The sequence below is a fragment of the Condylura cristata genome, unplaced genomic scaffold (assembly GCF_000260355.1).
Source record: "Condylura cristata isolate star-nosed mole 26May11 unplaced genomic scaffold, ConCri1.0 scaffold00007, whole genome shotgun sequence".
Lineage (NCBI taxonomy): Eukaryota > Metazoa > Chordata > Mammalia > Eulipotyphla > Talpidae > Condylura > Condylura cristata.
Window position 1 is genome coordinate 64,059,870 of NW_004567108.1, and position 17,491 is coordinate 64,077,360.

The window sequence follows — 17,491 nt, forward strand, 5'->3', positions numbered from 1 at the left end:
TCTCCAGTTAAAAAGCTTCTACGGGCCCTCTCTGGTGGCGCAGCGGGTTAAAGCACAGCACAAAGAAGCTTAAGCCAATTCCATATGAGTTCGATCCCCGCCTGCCCCGGAGGAGATCCACATGGCGTGGCAGACCTCTCCTGACCCGCCCACTGCTCCCCTCAGCAGTGTACTTGGTCGATCTGCCTGTTCTGCTCCCCACGCTGTCCCTGGTGAATCCTCTCACCCTCCGCATCTCTGGCCTGTACCCCAGTTCTGTATGAATGAATAAATAAATCTTAAAAAAATAAAAAAAAAGCTTCTACATAGTAAAAGAAAACAGAAGAAAATGAAATAGATACCCTACCGAATGGGAAAAAAATGTTCACACAAGATATAACTGATAAGGGATTAATATACAAGATAGAAAACTCTGGCAATTCAATAATATATAAATAAATAACCCAATTAATAAATGGGAACAATATATCAACAGATAGTTTGCTAAAGAGGATATTCAGGGTTCTCCCTAGTAGTGCAACACAGCAAGCTAGCCACAGCCACTTCAGTGTGGCTAGATCCCCACCCTGGAGGTGACCCACATGGTGCCACTATTTGTTTATCAGTGCACCCTGTCTCACCCGCTGCTCTCCTCAGCAGTGTACGTTGTTGATCTGCCTGTTCTGCTGCCTGCTCTGTCTCTTGTGAATCTCCTCACTGTCCTTGCACTCTGGCCAGTACTCCAGCTCTCTATGCATTTTTTTTTAAGTTAAGAGGATATTCAGAAGGCCAAGAAGCATATGAGAAAATGTTCATCATCACTTCTAAAAAGAAAATTGCAGATTAAAACTATAATGAAATCCCATCTCATATGAGAATGGTACATATAAAAAGACTCCCCAAAGTCTTCACAAGACTTTTTTTGGCAAAGAGAACTCTATTACATTATTACAAGAATGTGAACTGCTTTCCAATCATTATAAAAAGTGATTAGAAGTCACCTTAAAAAACTAAAAATAGGGCCCTCCCTGGTGGCGCAGCGGGTTAAAGCACAGCACTGAGAAGCTAAAGCCACTTCAGCATGAGTTCGATTCCTGCCTGCCCCAGAGGTGATCCACATGGTGCGGCAGACCTCTCCTGACCCACCTACTGCTTCCCTCAGCAATTTACTTCATCACTCGGCCTGTTCTGCTCCCCACTCTCTCCGGTGAATCCTCTCACCCTCCGCACCTCTGGCCTGTACCCCAGTTCTGTATGCATAAATAAATAAATCTTTTAAAAAAAAACAAACCAAAAACAGAGATACCACATATACTGACAATCCCTCTAATGGACATCTATCCACACAATATGAAATCATGAACACAAAAACCAATATATTCTACAAGTTCATAGAAGCATTACTTCCAATAGCTAAGACATGGAAGTAGCGTAAATGTTTTTAGCGTAAAGGTTTTTAAGTTAAAGAACTGGCTCAAGATGTGGTAGTGTATAGGCATAAAAACAACAGGGTAGTGTATAGGCATAAAAAAGATGCAATGCAGCCATTTTCAACAAAGTGGAGGAAATTTGAAAAAAAATTATGGCAACAAAGTCAGAAGATTAAAAAAAATTGGACATTAATATAGCAAACAATGTGATAATGTAAAACACTTAAAAAACAAGTAGACATTGGCCCTCCCTGGTGGCGCAGTGGGTTAAAGCACAGCACTGAGAATCTAAAGCCGCTTCCGCATGAGTTGGATTCCTGCCTGTCCCGGAGGTGACCACATGGCGTGGCAGACCTCTCCTGACCCACCCGCTGCTCCCCTCAGCAGTGTACTTCGTCGATCTGCCTGTTCTGTTCCCCACTCTGTCTCTGGTGAAGCCTCTCACCGCCCCTGAGCCTCTGGCCTGTACCCCAGTTCTGTAGGCACAAAGAAATAAATCTTTAAAAAAAAAAAAAGTAGACATTAATAACTGATGGCAGGACTGGGTAAAGGATAAGGGGACACAAAGAATGGTGGTGGTGGTGGGGAAAGATTACAAAAGCATCCTATTCTTAATTCAAACAAAGCAGATTAACATATTCGCATTAATGATGCAAATAATGCATTATTTAGTGCATTAATGACGCTCATTAGTGCATTAATGATGCTGAGACCTGTGATTTTGTTCTCAATGAATTAGCCACTAGTGACACTGCTCTCCACCATCCTGGCGCCACACATGCACACACAAACTTCACAGCTAGCCTTATTAAAGTATTTAAAAAGATTTAGTTAAAGTGTAATCTAATTTTGCAAAGTACAATGAAATTAAAAAAAAAACCTATTCTATGTTTTCAAGTCAGCTTACTATCATTTCAACTGTCAAATTTTTTAAATAAAAATTTTATAAATGGTGGTAAGAAGTACCACCATTAAGGTTACCACCAGTAAGGTTATATGTTTGGTAAATAAAATAAAAATTATTTTTTAAAATGATAGCTATTGTTCCCTCCTGCCCAGCTACCATGAATGAATCTCAGAACAGGGAGCTCCTGGGGGAGGCACTGCCATGGAGAGTGTAGGAGGAAAAAATGACAAGGGGCAGAGGAGCCACCTATGGTGGCAGAAAGGGAACAAAAACCTGAGAGTTATGGTGACCTAATGACTTGCACTCACTGCCTCATAGCACCCCAATACTACCTTTCCCTAGCAGATGAACCCTATAGGGGGACTGGCAGGATGGGCTCCCTAGATGAACTTGACCCAAAATCAGGACGTTACCAATGCATTACCAGGCCTGCTCCACAAAGGACTGCCCACCTTCATGGGGCCTGTCGGCTGGTATGAGGAGCACAGGAGTGGGGGATGTTGGTGAAAACATGAAGCTCTCTTCAAATAGTCTGTTCCAGATTCAAACCTCACCATGACCTTGAAAGTGCAGGAGGCCTGAGACTGAGTCTTATACTCAGGTTCTACTGAGGTTCAAAACAGAGTACATTTGAATTAGGGGGAAAGAAGCATAACATTGTAGAAAACAGAATACTATTCACCTCTGTCCCCACTGCACCCTTCACAAAAAGCATGATAGCAACAGTAACACCACTGACATCTGCTAACCACTGACATCTGCCAACTAGTTTTTTCTCAGTTGGGACAGGTGCGTTATCAAAGGGCAGGGCACCCAGGGTTCCCAGGACACATCACAGCCCTGTGACCCCATAAATGCAGGAGAGATTGATTAAAAATTAAAGAGAAATGTGCACACAACAAAGTCATAGTTTTTAAACAGCTTTATTTAATCTTTTTAGAATAAAAAGTAAACCATGGTTTAAAATATACATACATATAATAAATTAGCAGCAAGATCAAAGATATCATTACAAGCATATTCACTATCACTATATTTAGATTCTTCAGAATTTGAAATAGCTTATAAATCATGTCATGCCTTCATATCATTCAGCAGAGATTTATAAAGGTACAAAAATTGTCCTTATTAAGAACATTAAAAAACCTTCCTAGACTATGTCTACAACATTGTAATTAAGGAAATATAACACTATATTATATAGCCCCCAGTTGTGTACGCTTTCAGCAAAAGTGATGTACTATAGTGTTAGTACTAGAACAGAACTGAATGTGTAAGTTTTTTTCTTTTGGGGTAGGAAGATTCTAGGTTTCCTAATTTTCTAAAATAAGCATGCATTTTTGTAACTAAAAACATAACATATGCTACATATAAAAAAGATTAATTTGATTCTGAGAGGCCTAGGCTGTGCTTTAGCCACATCTCCTTGCTACTGAAGAGAACTGTTTTACTATAGCACAGGAGGTGTGGAGGTGGGCAGAAGGGCACTGTTCCTGCCCAGGATGCTCTGTAAAAAACTCGTCTGTATCTGCATAAATCATGAAAACCAAAACCAAATGCTTTTATTCCTAAATCAGTCAGCTTCTTATGTTTGAAAATTTGGAATTGCACACGCAAACACACACACGCACACATAGGGTTAGAGAGATACTTTATAATGGTACAGGAAAAAGGAACAACCTATGCAGGTTTGTATAAAAAGAATGTGTGATTCCCACTACTCAAGTGGAATAAATGTTGATTTGAAGAATGGAATGTTTTGATATTCTCAGTTGATTTCATAATAATTTCAGGGGGTATAGTGCTTCAGAAATAGCAAAGGATATGAAAGTTTGCTTACTAATTGTATCAACATGTACTTGATCCAAATGGGATTTGACTACTCACATATAAAGATAAATAAAAAAATTAAGATAAAGATATTGTATTAAACATTGAGATGAGAATTTTTATCCTAAGTCATCTGTTTATGTAATCTTATTTAGATTACTGTGTTAAAATTTAGTTACTGCACCGTCAAATGGGAATAACAATACATATCTGGCAAATTAATATACTGCAAAATTAATCATGTATTATTTTGTCACTGCAGAACTATAAGAAATAATTTAATTTACTCTCAGTCCAATGAGAGGAGGAGACCTATAGTCAGATTTAATTTGACTTTAGAAACACCAAATCAGATAACACTCTAATAATTGGGAGCAGAGAAGCAAACTAAAATACTTCTTTCATAGGCATGGCATTAAATAAAACAATGCCATGTTTTGGCATTGGGTTTTGGAAATATAACACTATATTATATAGCCCCCAGTTTGTGTACGCTTTCAGCAAAAGTGATGTACTATAGTGTTAGTACTAGAACAGAACTGAATGTGTAAGTTTTTTTCTTACACATTTCACTAGACATCGAAAAGAATTCAACAATATTCAAAATCTATTTAAAAATCTCAGTAAAATGGAACTTATCTCAACATAGTAAAAGCCACATATGACAAACCTATAATCAACAGCATATGGAATGATGAAAACTAAAAGAATGTCCACTAAGATCAGGAACAAAACAAGGATGCCCACTGTCACCACTGAAGTTCATATAGTATTAGAAGTTATTGCTAGAGCAAATAGCATAAACAATAAGTGAGACTAAACTTCTCAGGTGACATGATAACATACATAGAAAAACCAAAAGAAAATACTAAAAATATACCTAGAAATAATAAATGAAACACTTTATAAAGTTAGAGGATACAAAATCAACTCACAAGTCAGGTACTAGTTTCCCTCACAAACACATGTACAAGCCTCTGGCTGCTGTAAAACAGAACCAAGATCCAGGAGAGGGCCCAGAGACCCCATAAGACACCAGTGTCCTGCAGGTCAGTTGGAAGGGCCCCCAGCCTAGTTTGTGGGGCAGAGCAAAGTTCCAGCAAAGGACATATCAACATCCCCCAGATTCAACAATATCACAGAGGTAGAGCCATACCGAGTAGAAGCAGCAACCACAGCAATGAGGCCCTGAAAGCAAAGAATGGGGGGACAGAAAACAAATGGCCAAATGAATGTGCAGTGGAATACTATACTACAGCAAGAGAACAAATCTCCAAAACCCAATCACAAAGATATGTAATATCTGTTCTTCCAATCAGATAGAGAATTAATTAATTTGAAGAAGACAAAGAAAAGCGGATTAAAGATATACAGGATGCAGAAAAATAAATGAACATCCTATGAAACAAAATCAACAAATGAAAGATTGAAATTCAAGTTTTATATAAGAAAGTAATGAAGTTTCAAGATAAAAAAAATCAATAGAGAGGTTTAAAAAATTCTGGAGAAAGTTATGGAAGTACAAATGACCGAATGAAATATTAATTCAGTGAACTTGAAAATGTGAATGCACAATGAAAGTAGGAGAATAAAAAAAAATGAAGTTTAAAAAATGAAGAAATACTTCCAGAATATCTAACTCCATGAGATAAGGTAATACAAAAACAATGGGTACCCAGCTAGGAGAGATAGAAAGGAAAAGAGATATATTTGAAGAAATAGCAGAGTAAACTTCTTGAACTGGGATAAAGAACTAAACATACAGATCTATGAAGCTAAAACAACACCGGTTTACCCAGATAAAATGAGACTGATACTAAGATATATAGTAGCAACATTTCCAAAAGGTCAAGACAAAGGATGCTGAAGTTGGAAAGGAGGAGAAAGAGAAACAGATAAACTGTAAGTGAATACAGATAAAGCTAACACTGAAGTTCTCTGAAGGAACACTAGTGAACGGAGTGATGTGATCAAAGTACATAAAGATAAAAACTAGCATTCAAGAAAATTCTATCATGTAGATCTCCTTCAGAAATGATCAAGAAATAAAGTACTGCTCAGATAAAGACTAAAGTATTTTGTAATTTCTAGATACCCCCAACCAAAAAAATACTGAAAGAAGCAACATATACAAAGAAACACCCCCAGAAACTGTATGAGAAAATAGCACCACTGGGATAAAATGGCAGTAATAAACATTCATATATCTATGCTCACACTAGATTAAAGACACAGGGCATCTGACTGAACACCCGAACAACTTATTGTCACCAGTAGTCACACCCAAAGACCAAAGATAAATATAGACTCAAAGTAAAAGACTGTAAAACAAGTCCATAAGTGAATCTGATCTGAAGAAAGGCAGGGAGAGTCATGCAGGAAAAGTAGGTTACCTTTAGTAACCTGGTAGGTTACCAGACACTACAGAATGATTAAGGTAAGAATACATCAGGAACACATAATATTCTAATATACTCAACAAGTTAAGGACCTCCAAAATATATTAGGTAACTACTATCAGTTTTGAAAAAAAAAAAAGATTTGTAAAAACGTATTTGTGCTCAACACTCCACTCTCATAAATGGACATATCAGTTGAGAGGGAAAATGAACAGGAATACAAAAGCTTCAAACAAAAATTGTATCTAGGCCTAAAAGACATCAGTAGGGCACTGCACCCCCCAAAAATCACAACATACATTTTTCTCAAGTGACCATAGGACATTCTCAAATATTGACCACATATTGGGTTACAAGATGAGTATCAATAAATTCATGAAGATTGATTTTGCACTTTGTATATAAAATTACCAAACTAGAAGTCAACTACTAAAAGCACACAGGGAAAACCTCTAATGCAGGTAGACATAATACACTACAGAAAGACTAATGGGTTAATAAGGAAATCAAAGAAATTAAAACAAAATACCTTAAAACAAATGACAATGAGGACATAAACTTCTAGAACTTAGGGAACACAGCACAAGCCATATTAAAAAGGGAATTATGGCCCTCCGTGGTGGTGCAGCAGGTTAAAGCACAGCACTAAGAAGCTAAAGCCACTTCCGCATGAGTTCGATCCCTGCCTGCCCCGGAGGTGACCACATGGCGCAGCAGACCTCTCCTGACCCGCCTGCTGCTCCCCTCAGCAGTGTACTTCATCGATCTGCCTGTTCTGCTCCCCACTCTGTCTCTGGTGAAGCCTCTCACCACCCCTGAGCTTCTGGCCTGTACCCCAGTTCTGTATGCACAAATAAATCTTTAAAAAAAAAGGGAATTATATAATAATACAAGAAACAAGAAAGAGCTCAAATAAATAACCTTATCTATCATCTTGAGGAAGTAGAAAATGAAAGCAAAGTCAGAAGTCACCAGATAAAAAGAAAAAAAAATAAGCAGCAATAAAGGAAATAGAAATAACAACTATAGCCCAAAAGATAATAAAACAACAGCTGGTTCTTCAGAATTATTTAAAAAAAAATTGTCAAACTTCAACCTAGGTTCACTAATAATTAAGGGAGAAGACTAAAATAAATAAAATCAGAGATAAAATAGGAGAAGACAGAACAGTCACTACAGAAATTCAGGGACTAAAACAAGGCTACTGCAAAAATTTACATGCTAACAACTTCAATAAACTAGAAAAGATGGACAAATTCCTGGAATTATACTATCACCCAACATACAGAAAAATAGAAAAACTGAACAAGAAAACCAAACAGTAATCAAAGTTCTCCCCAAAAAGAAAAGTCCAGGACAAGATGGTTTCACAAGTGAATTCTACCAAACCTTCAAAGATGAATACCTATTCTTTTCAAACTTTCCTTAGAAAATTGAGAGAGAAGGAACACTTCCAAACACATTTTATGAGGCCAACATTACTCTAACACCAAAACTAAACAAAGAACGACAACACAAAGAAAAGTACAAACGAATTTTTCTAGTGAACACAACACAAAATCCTCAATAAAATCTTAGTAAACCAAATGAGCAATGGGTTTCCATACCAGAGTTAGTTCAACATATGAAAATCAATCAATATAATTATCCACATCAACTAAAAGAAAGGTATCACACATATGTTCACATCAATAAATGTGAAAGCATTTGGTAAAATTCAACATGTATGAAAGAAACCCTCAAAAAATAGTAAAAAATGGAATGTGTCTTAGTATAATGAAAGCCACATAGGACACATCCATAGTTAACATCATTTTGTTTTTTAAGATTTATTTATTTATGCAAATAGAACTGAGGTATAGGCCAGAGGTGCAGGGGTGGTGAGAGGATTCACCAGAGACAGAGTGGGGAGCAAAACAGGCCAACTGATGAAGTATACTACTGAGGCGAGTGGCAGGTGGGTCAGGAGAGGTCTGCCACACCATGAGGATCACCTCTGGGACAGGGATCAAACTCATGCTGAAATGGTTTAGCTTCTCAGTGCTGCATTAGCCCACTGAGGCACCAGGGAGGGCCTCACATCATTTTTGATGGTGAATAACTGAAATGTTTTCCCCTACGATGTGATATAAGACAACAATGTTCACTTTCACCACTACCATTCAACACAGTATTAGAATTATTAGGTAGAGCAAATAGGCAAGAGACAGCTATAAAAGGAACCCAGTCTGGAAGGTAAGTTATTATTATCTGCAAATGACATCACCTAAAGCAAAGAAAGTGAAGAAAAAGATAAACATCTGGGACAACCTCAAATTCAAGAACTTCTTTACTGCAAAACAGACATTAACCAAATCAAAGAGGCACTGCACCAATCAGTAGAAAATTTTTGCACTCCATACAACTGGTAAGGGACTGATCACAGCAATATACAAAGAACTCACATGACTAAACAAAACAAATTAACCAATCCAGTTGAAAAGTGGGCAGAACTTAAAAGACACTTCTCCAAAAAAGAAATGGGTATGACAAGTAGGCATATGAAAAAATGTTCAAAATTCCTCATAATTAAGGAAATGCAAATTAACACCATAATGAAATACCACCTTACACCAGTAAGAATGACACATATTAAAAAGCTACCAACTACATATGTGGGTGAGGCTGTGAGAAAGAGGAACTCTCCTACACTGGTGGGAATGCAAACTAGTCCAACTACTATGGACAGCTGTATGGACAGCTGTATGGAGGTTCCTCAGTCTGTTAAAAATGGAGCTATTCGGAACCTCCCTGCTGGTGCAACAGGTTAAAGCATTGCATTATGAAGCTCTCTGAAGCCACTGAGGCATGACTTCGATCCCTGGCCAGGGAGCTGACCCACATGGTGTGGCAGACCTCTCCTGACTCGCCCGCTGCTGCTCCCGTCAGCGGTGTACTTGGTCAATCTGCCTATTCTGCTCCAACTCTGTCTCTGGTGAATCCTCTCACCCAGCACACCTCTGGCCTGTACCCCAGGTCTGTAAGCATAAAATAAATAAATCTTTAAAAAAAAAAATGAAGCTATCATATGGCCATGACCCAGCAATTCCACTCCTAGGGATCGCATATGTTCATATCCATAAATGTGAAAGCATTTGGTAAAATTCAACATGTATGAAAGAAACCCTCAAAAAATAGTAAAAAATGGAATGTGTAAAAAATTCCACTACCCAAAAGACACAAAACCATTTATACAAACAAATACATGCACCCTTATGTTTATTGCAGCACTATTTATAATGGGTAAGCTGTAAAATAAACCCAAATGCCCAAAAATAGACAACTAGATCAAGAAGATGTGATACATATAAACAATGGAATACTACTGAGCAAAAGGTTTATCAAAAAGATAAATTCATGCTATTCACAGCAACATGGATGGAGCTAAAAGGCACTACTTTGTTCAGTGAGATAAGTCAGAGGAAAAAGAAAAATACTGGATGGTTTCTTTTTATAGGAGGAAAACAGGGGATCTAGGATCAAAAACAAAAAATAAACAGACAACTATAATATCAGAGATATTCTGCAGGTGATGGGTGGGAAAGAGATCTAAGGGAGGGTGGGAAGAGCACAAGGGACTATGGAGAGGCTACATGGGTCAACTGGTGGTGGGAATTCTATGGGGACTACACCTGAGAAAAGAAACTTCAAAAATGAATCATGATGTAAAATATATATAAATACTTTATGTATTTAATTTTTAAAAAATAATGAAAGACACAGTAATGGTAAGATATTCCTTGCTCATGAAGTAGAAAAATTAACATTGTCAAATGGCCATTTCACCCAAAGCAATATATAAATTTAATGCAATCCCAATAAAATCAGTGATATACTTCAATGAAGTGGAATTAGCACTACTGAAATTCATATGAAACTACAAGTGATTCTGAAAAGCCATAGACATTCTCACAAAAAAGTAGAGAGTTATCAGCATTACTTTTCCACACTTCACACTACACGATAAAGTTATAGTAATTGAAACAGTATAGCAATAGAGCAAAAACAGACACAGAGCAATGGAATTGAATTTAGAATTCCGAAATAAGCTTACTATATGGGTGGTTAATCTACATCAAAGGTACAAAGAATGTGCACTGAAACAAGGAATGAACTGAAATAAGGAAAGCTACTTCAATAAACAGTGTTGGGGGTGAAACTGGACCACTATCTAATACGATACATAAAAATCAACTCAAAATGGTATAAAAAATAACAAAACTTCAATATATGACTTGAAACCATAAAATATAAGAAAGCAGGTAAAACACTTCATGACATAAACTTCAGAAGCATCGTTAGAACTTCTGTCCAAAATCAAAGAAAGCAAAGGAGAATAAAAACTGGCAGTACATCAAACTAAAAAGTTTCTCTGAGGAAAAAAAAATATAATTGAATGGGGAACAATATTTGTTTATCTGTGAAGGAATTCATATCAAAGATCTACAAAAGCTCATATAGCTCCACATAAAGAAAACAAACAACCCAATAAAACAAGTGGGCAGAAAATCTAAATAGGTGCTTTTCCATAAAAGACAGCTACCATAAAAGACAGCTAGCCAACAAGCCAATTTTCATGAAGGGAAATGAAAATCAAAACCACAATAAGATATTACCTGACACCTGTGAGAATGGCCCATATCTAAAAGACCAGAAATAAAAGTGCTGATTAGTTTTTGGAGAAAAAAGAGCCCTGTTACAATGTTGGGAATACAGACTGGTCCAACCCGCTATGGAAAGGTTTCTCCATTAAACTAGAAATGGTTCTGCCAGACATCATAATAATTCCACTTCTAGATGTCAAACCAAGGATACTAAAACACTAATTCTTCTTTTTTACTTGTAAATGTTTATTTTTATTTATGCATACAGAACTGGGGTACAGATCAGAGGTGCAGGGGCGGTGAGAGGATTCACCAGAGACAGAATAGGGAGCAGGACAGGCTGACTGATGAAGTACACTGCTGAGGGGAGCAGTGAGCGGGTAAGGAGAGGTCTGCTGCGCCACGTGGGTCACTTCCAGGGTGGGAAACAAACTCATGCTGAAGTGGCTTTAGCTTCTTAGTGCTGTGCTTTAATCTGCTGAACCACCAGGGAGGGCCCTAAAACATTAATTCTAAAGGAAACTTGCATTCCATTTTAGGAATTTTTTAGGAATATTCATAATATCCAAGATATGGAAACAACCTATATATCTGAAAAAAGATGAGTACAACAAGATGATGTGGTACCTTTACACTATAGGATACTATTCAGTGATCAAAGAAGATAAAGTCATGCCATTTGCAGCAACATGGACCCAGCTAGGACTTATGCTAAGATTAATGAGCCAGAAGAAGGATGAAAAATATTTTATATTGTCATTTATATGTGGAATATAGGAAAACTAACAATAGGGTTGATAAAGTTAAACTAAAAAACTAACCTTGAAATCTGATGAGATAAAACTGAAGCATCCAGACAGGGAGTGGTGAGAACAAAGTGGGGAGAGAGTTTAATGAGCTAGAGTCATGAACTAGGGGTACTTTGGAGATATTGGGGTGGGTGGGAGATCTTATACTTAACAAAATAAAAACAGTAATGATATTTTAACAGCAAAATAAAATAAATTGTTGTGCGGTAATGGAAGTTATAGGATTTGCTCCACCCTCCCACCATTAGCATCAATGATCGATACCTGTGCACTCATAAGCCTGCCTGATGGCAGACACCTGGAGTATGGTGTGGGCATTCATGAGTGGGCGAGTGGGCGCACCTGAGCCAGAGACTGAGATGAGACCAGTGTGTGGCAACAGAGGACTGTACAGCTGAGTCCAGTAGAGATGAGGGAAGAGGCCAGAGCAAATTGAAGAGAGTAAAGATTCTACAGGGGCTACAAGGCCTCCCAAGCCTCCTGGCCCCAGGCCCCCTGCCTACCTTGCACCTGGTTGGCACTCTACGAATGGTGTAGAAAGATCACTAAAAGACTGAAAGACCACTAAGGACTCCAGAACCCTCCTGTACCCATCTGCCAGGATTCACAAAGAATCTGCTCTGTGCCTTGATAGCACAACAGCAACATAAAAATTAAAATTGTAACAAAAAGTAAGAAAACAATTGTCAAGTAGGTTTCCTCTAGTGGTGGAGGGAAAGGAGGAGCAGTGAAGATGTGACCAGGCAAACAGGAGGGCTATCTTGGATAGGCTATGTTAAACGTTGTATGTGTGTGTATGTATCTATTTATATATATATACATATACACATGAGTATATGTGTACATATATGTGTATTTTATATATTATTTATGTATATTTTACAATATAACAACAAAAAACCCTCAATTCTTTACAGAGTAGTTCTAACAACACTATTCCTTTTTCAAGAAAGAAATTTGCTAGGACTCCCAATTTATATACCAAATTATGAAAAAACTCATTTGAAATTTTATGTAATCCCTTCAAAAAAGAAAGGATAGCTATAAAGCAGGTTATGATGCTTCAAAAGGAGTACTTGCCTATTTACTAGTACCTGAAGTATGGGCATTTTTAGGATCAAATGCTTTGGTGGTGGGAGTGCTAGGATAGCTACACCTGAGGGGGACATCCTATAATGTCAAATCACTGCAAAGACTTAAAATAGTTGAACTTCAGTAACATGCAATGCGTTTTAAAAAAAATAATGAAAAGATTAGGTCACCATCACACCTGAACACACTACCAGCTAAAAGGCCTCTCATGATTACATAAACGATTAGGGGATCATGACATACCAGCTGATTGTATTTGTGCTGTTCTCTTAGGGTAAGTCTTGCTTCGGCTTCTTACCACACTCTGATCTGGCCGAGGAAGTTGAATGGAAATATCTCGACTCATTTGCAAAGCCGTCCTGCCACTTAAAAAGGCAACATTTGATTAATATGATAGGTAATACCACATGTCTACAAAATTAACCAATGGTTCATGCATAGTAACTGCAAAGTATGGTGAGAAGGAAAACACACAGACTCTTGCAAGCTGGACTTACATAAAGTGTTCAGTGAAGTCTTCTCACAAAGTTAACTAAAGGAATACTATTAATTCAAACAGGGAAGGCTTAAGTCAGAAGAAAGATCTTTCAGAGGGAGATCTTTTTAAATAAGTTAGATTTAGATTTATGTATGAAGAATGATGGGTTAGAAATAGAAGATGCTCATGAATTTCCAGCCCTACGACTAATTAATAAAGAGGTTATGCTGGGCTGAGTACAAACAGGCAATGATTCTAGGTGAATCAACAAGTCTCTCTGTTGCACTGACACAGCTTTCAGGAAAATGTCCCCTACAGGGCCACTCAGTGTGGTTCGACTCTAACACCTGCCCTGGCACTACCAACCTTTACTTGTGCACCTCAACAGTACCCGACTAAGTGCACAAATTTAAAGTAAAGCCCCCAAATAAAGAGCTGTTTCTTCAAGGAGTCTGTGAAGATTCAAGGTGATAAGCTTCCTCTGGGGCAAGGTTAATCTTCTCAAGTCATTTTCCCAATGAATTGTAAAATTTTCACTTGTTGAGTTGCACTGAAAATTTATCTTATTAAATATTCCACAGTTGGTGAATCTGAGTCAATAAATAACCCTGATGTTCACACACAAAAAAATAGCAGTTAGGCATAGAAAAAAATAATTCCTGTGTCCAGTGCTAGACACCACAAAAAAACAGCCACCTATGGTCTTTGAAGGGCTACAAGTCCTATTTATGTTATATTCATAGCATATCTACTGTGTATTCCCAAAAAGTTCAAGACAAGTAAAACTGCCTTTGTTTAAATGCTTTTATGAAAGTTTCCCCTCCTTACTACCAACCCAGCTTTATAGAAATGAAAAAGACTGATAAAAAAGGTGGCTTTTCTTCAAGTTAAGTGAGAACACTATTTGCTATGTGCTGCCATGGGATTAAAACCTCAGGTTCCCTCCACAACTATACTTCATGTTCAACTATTCAAGGGATCAGGGAAGGGGACGGAAGTAAATGGTGACATATCTTCTTTCCATTGAAATTTAACAATTTTTTAAATGTAGCACATAAGATAACACAAAGTATTATCATCTCACTCCTGAAAAATATTTCCTCCAAAAATATAGCCCACTATGGGAACCAATGAGATTCTTTCTATTGAGATTTTACTTTATTATTTAATTTTTATAAATGCTTTCTCGCTCAGAAATAAAGGAGAAATAAGAAAATTCTATCACAAGATTAATAAAACTAAGGGTCAGAAGCATAACTTGACCTGCACAGGCTACAGCCCGAGGACAGAGCAAGCCTTATGGCCTCCTGATGCTCAGTACAGACAGCCTGGCGACACTGCGACATAGCTGTTCAGTTTGAAGTGACAAAGTCTAGTTTAAATCAGAGCCCTGCGACAAATGTGTAGCCTGCCTTCAGCAGATTATTTTTAAAATCTCCTGGACCTTCAATTTCCTCATTTGTAATATATTACTATTTTTTGGTAAGAAAAGATCTTTGAACAGTACTCTTACTATTTCCTAGTAACAGCGAGTATTTGTAAATATAGAGGTTCACAGTGTAAGCTGTAAGACCCTACCCGTATTGGGTGGCACCTCATTGTGACAGGACAGAGTTGTGTTTCCATGAACATCCACTTTCCTGCCTCTCTACGTGGGCACACACAACTATACAATGCTGAGGGGCACTCACAGCACCCCTTCAGTCTCAAAGTGAAAGCACAGTCACAGTCAATGGGCTAAGAAACACCTTGATTCAAACCCAGGCTCTACCACTTACTAGTTATGGGTATTTGCTTTTGGGGATTCAAATTTCTCATGTGCATATATGAGGATATGATACATTTTTTGGTGCTATCATGCAGCTCATGCAAAAGGAGATTCTCATTAGAATCTGGACTCTCTCCCATGCTTTAAGAAAGTGAAAAGCTCTTATGACTAGGTCCTATGAAAAGGTCATCAGGGTTTGGGAGCGTAGAGTTCTCAGGTTGAATTCTCATTTCTGGAGTATAAGTTCTACACAACCCATCCATTCCCCGAAACTAGGAGTCTGCTTCTCCAAAGAAGACACAGATGGCCAATAGGCACATGAAAAAATGCTCATCATTTATTGCCATCAAAGTTCAAATCAAAATCATAAGATACCACCTCCCACTTTGAAAATGGCCCCTATCAAAACAAATTAACAAACAAAACAGAAACAACAAACGTTGGTGAGGGTGTGGAGAAAATGGAACCCTTTTATATTGTTGGTGGGAATGTAGACTTGTCTGGGCCCCGTGGAAAACATTATAGAAATTTCCCAAAACATTAGAAATAGCTATTCTACTATGAGGTATCTGTCTGAAAAATGCAACAACACTAATTTAAAGGGATATGTTCACCCCTACGTTTATTGTATACTACTTAACAATAACCAAGTTACAGAAATAAACTAAGTGCCTAATGACAGATAAATAAAGGAGATGTGTGTGGGGGTGGGGAGGGGAAGAGGGTGTATGAGAACAATACTCAGTTCTAAATATGATGAAATCTTGCTGTTTCTAAATTGTTCTATCTATTCTATGTTCTATCTATTATGGATAGAAATAGAGGGGATTATACAAATTAACATAAGTCAGAAGGAAATAAATACTGATGATTTCACTCACATGTGGAGTGTAATGAAATAAAGCAAAGGAACAGATAAAACTAAGCCAAAGCAAAATTATTTGATTGCAGAATTGAGTTTACAAGGGGAAGGTGGGGCTATAGAGGGGAGGTCATTGGCCTATGGTGGAAGTTAAGCTGTCCTTTGGTAACATCTGAAGAGATATGAACATATGCTCCTACATTACTGTAGAGTAAATGTAAGTCACCAGATTTTTTTCACTCTCCCATCATTAGCATCAGTAATTGACACCTGTGCACTCGACCACATTCCTGATGTGTGGGCCTGTGTATGAATGGGCGCCCCTGAGCTGAGAGACTGACCATGAAAGGGAAGTAGCAGAAGCCTGTGCAGTGGGAAGTAACAGAGACCAGAAAAGAGCCCAGCTGAGAACACCAGAGAACACCAAGAGAGCCCAGAAAGCTTCTCGGGGGGCTAGGAGGCATGCCAGCTACCCGGCTCCCAGCACTGCTGCCTGCCCTGACTGCCTCACTACACATGGTGGAGAATGATCATTAAAAGGCTGAAAAAGCCACTGAGGGCTCCAGGCCTCTCCTTACCCTTCTGCCTGGAGTCCACAGAGAACCTGCTCTGTGCCTTGCTGGTACTGCAATCATATACAGTGCTGTAAACTAATGTTACTTCAATAGAAAAATAATACAAGAAACAAGAAAGAAATGGGAATAAACACTAAGCACACACATACACAGAGCGGAGTCCTTTACAGTCAACAAGTAAGGGCAAAGTTAACTTTTAAGAGGCTGAGAGAAAGAATTGTAAGTACACATATAACAAATGATAAGTCACAGGTTAAATCAGTTTTTATTTCATATTACTGGTCTGATAATAAAAGAATGAAATAAAAGAATGAAAGAATTAGATGTACATAACAAATATTTTAGTCACAAGTTAAGCCAATTTTTAATTCACATTATTAGTCTTTGATAATAAAAAAACAAACAAAAAAATGTTGATTTCAGCTCTGGCTCTCCCCACAAATTAAATTTTAATTTTTTTTAAAGGATTGGCTGTCACTTAATGCTGACTCTGTTTAATTTTTTTCCCTTAAGTAATGACTAGGTTTTCTAAAAGACTCTCCTTGGTATTTTGTGAGCCCTAAAGGGCAAAACTCTGCCTTCGCCACACACACACACTTACCTGCACATATAATCAGAGAATACTCGAAAATCCCACTATAACCTTCTATAAACACCTGCACCATCACAGACCAGATACAGGCACCCATACTCACACAGGGTAGCCACCTCTGAGGCTG

At 37.9% G+C, this 17,491-nt stretch overlaps 1 protein-coding gene across 3 annotated transcripts in view; it reads right to left on the minus strand.

Moving 5' to 3' along the window:
• EPB41L4A (erythrocyte membrane protein band 4.1 like 4A) overlaps window positions 1-17,491 on the minus strand; it is a 264,473-nt gene that overhangs the window by 49,498 nt on the left and 197,484 nt on the right. For all 3 annotated transcript variants that reach the window (XM_012721936.1, XM_004678482.2, XM_012721938.1), the window contains one exon: window positions 13,333-13,454. In XM_012721936.1, coding sequence (XP_012577390.1) covers window positions 13,333-13,454 — 122 coding nt within the window. The remainder of the gene's footprint in view (window positions 1-13,332; window positions 13,455-17,491) is intronic.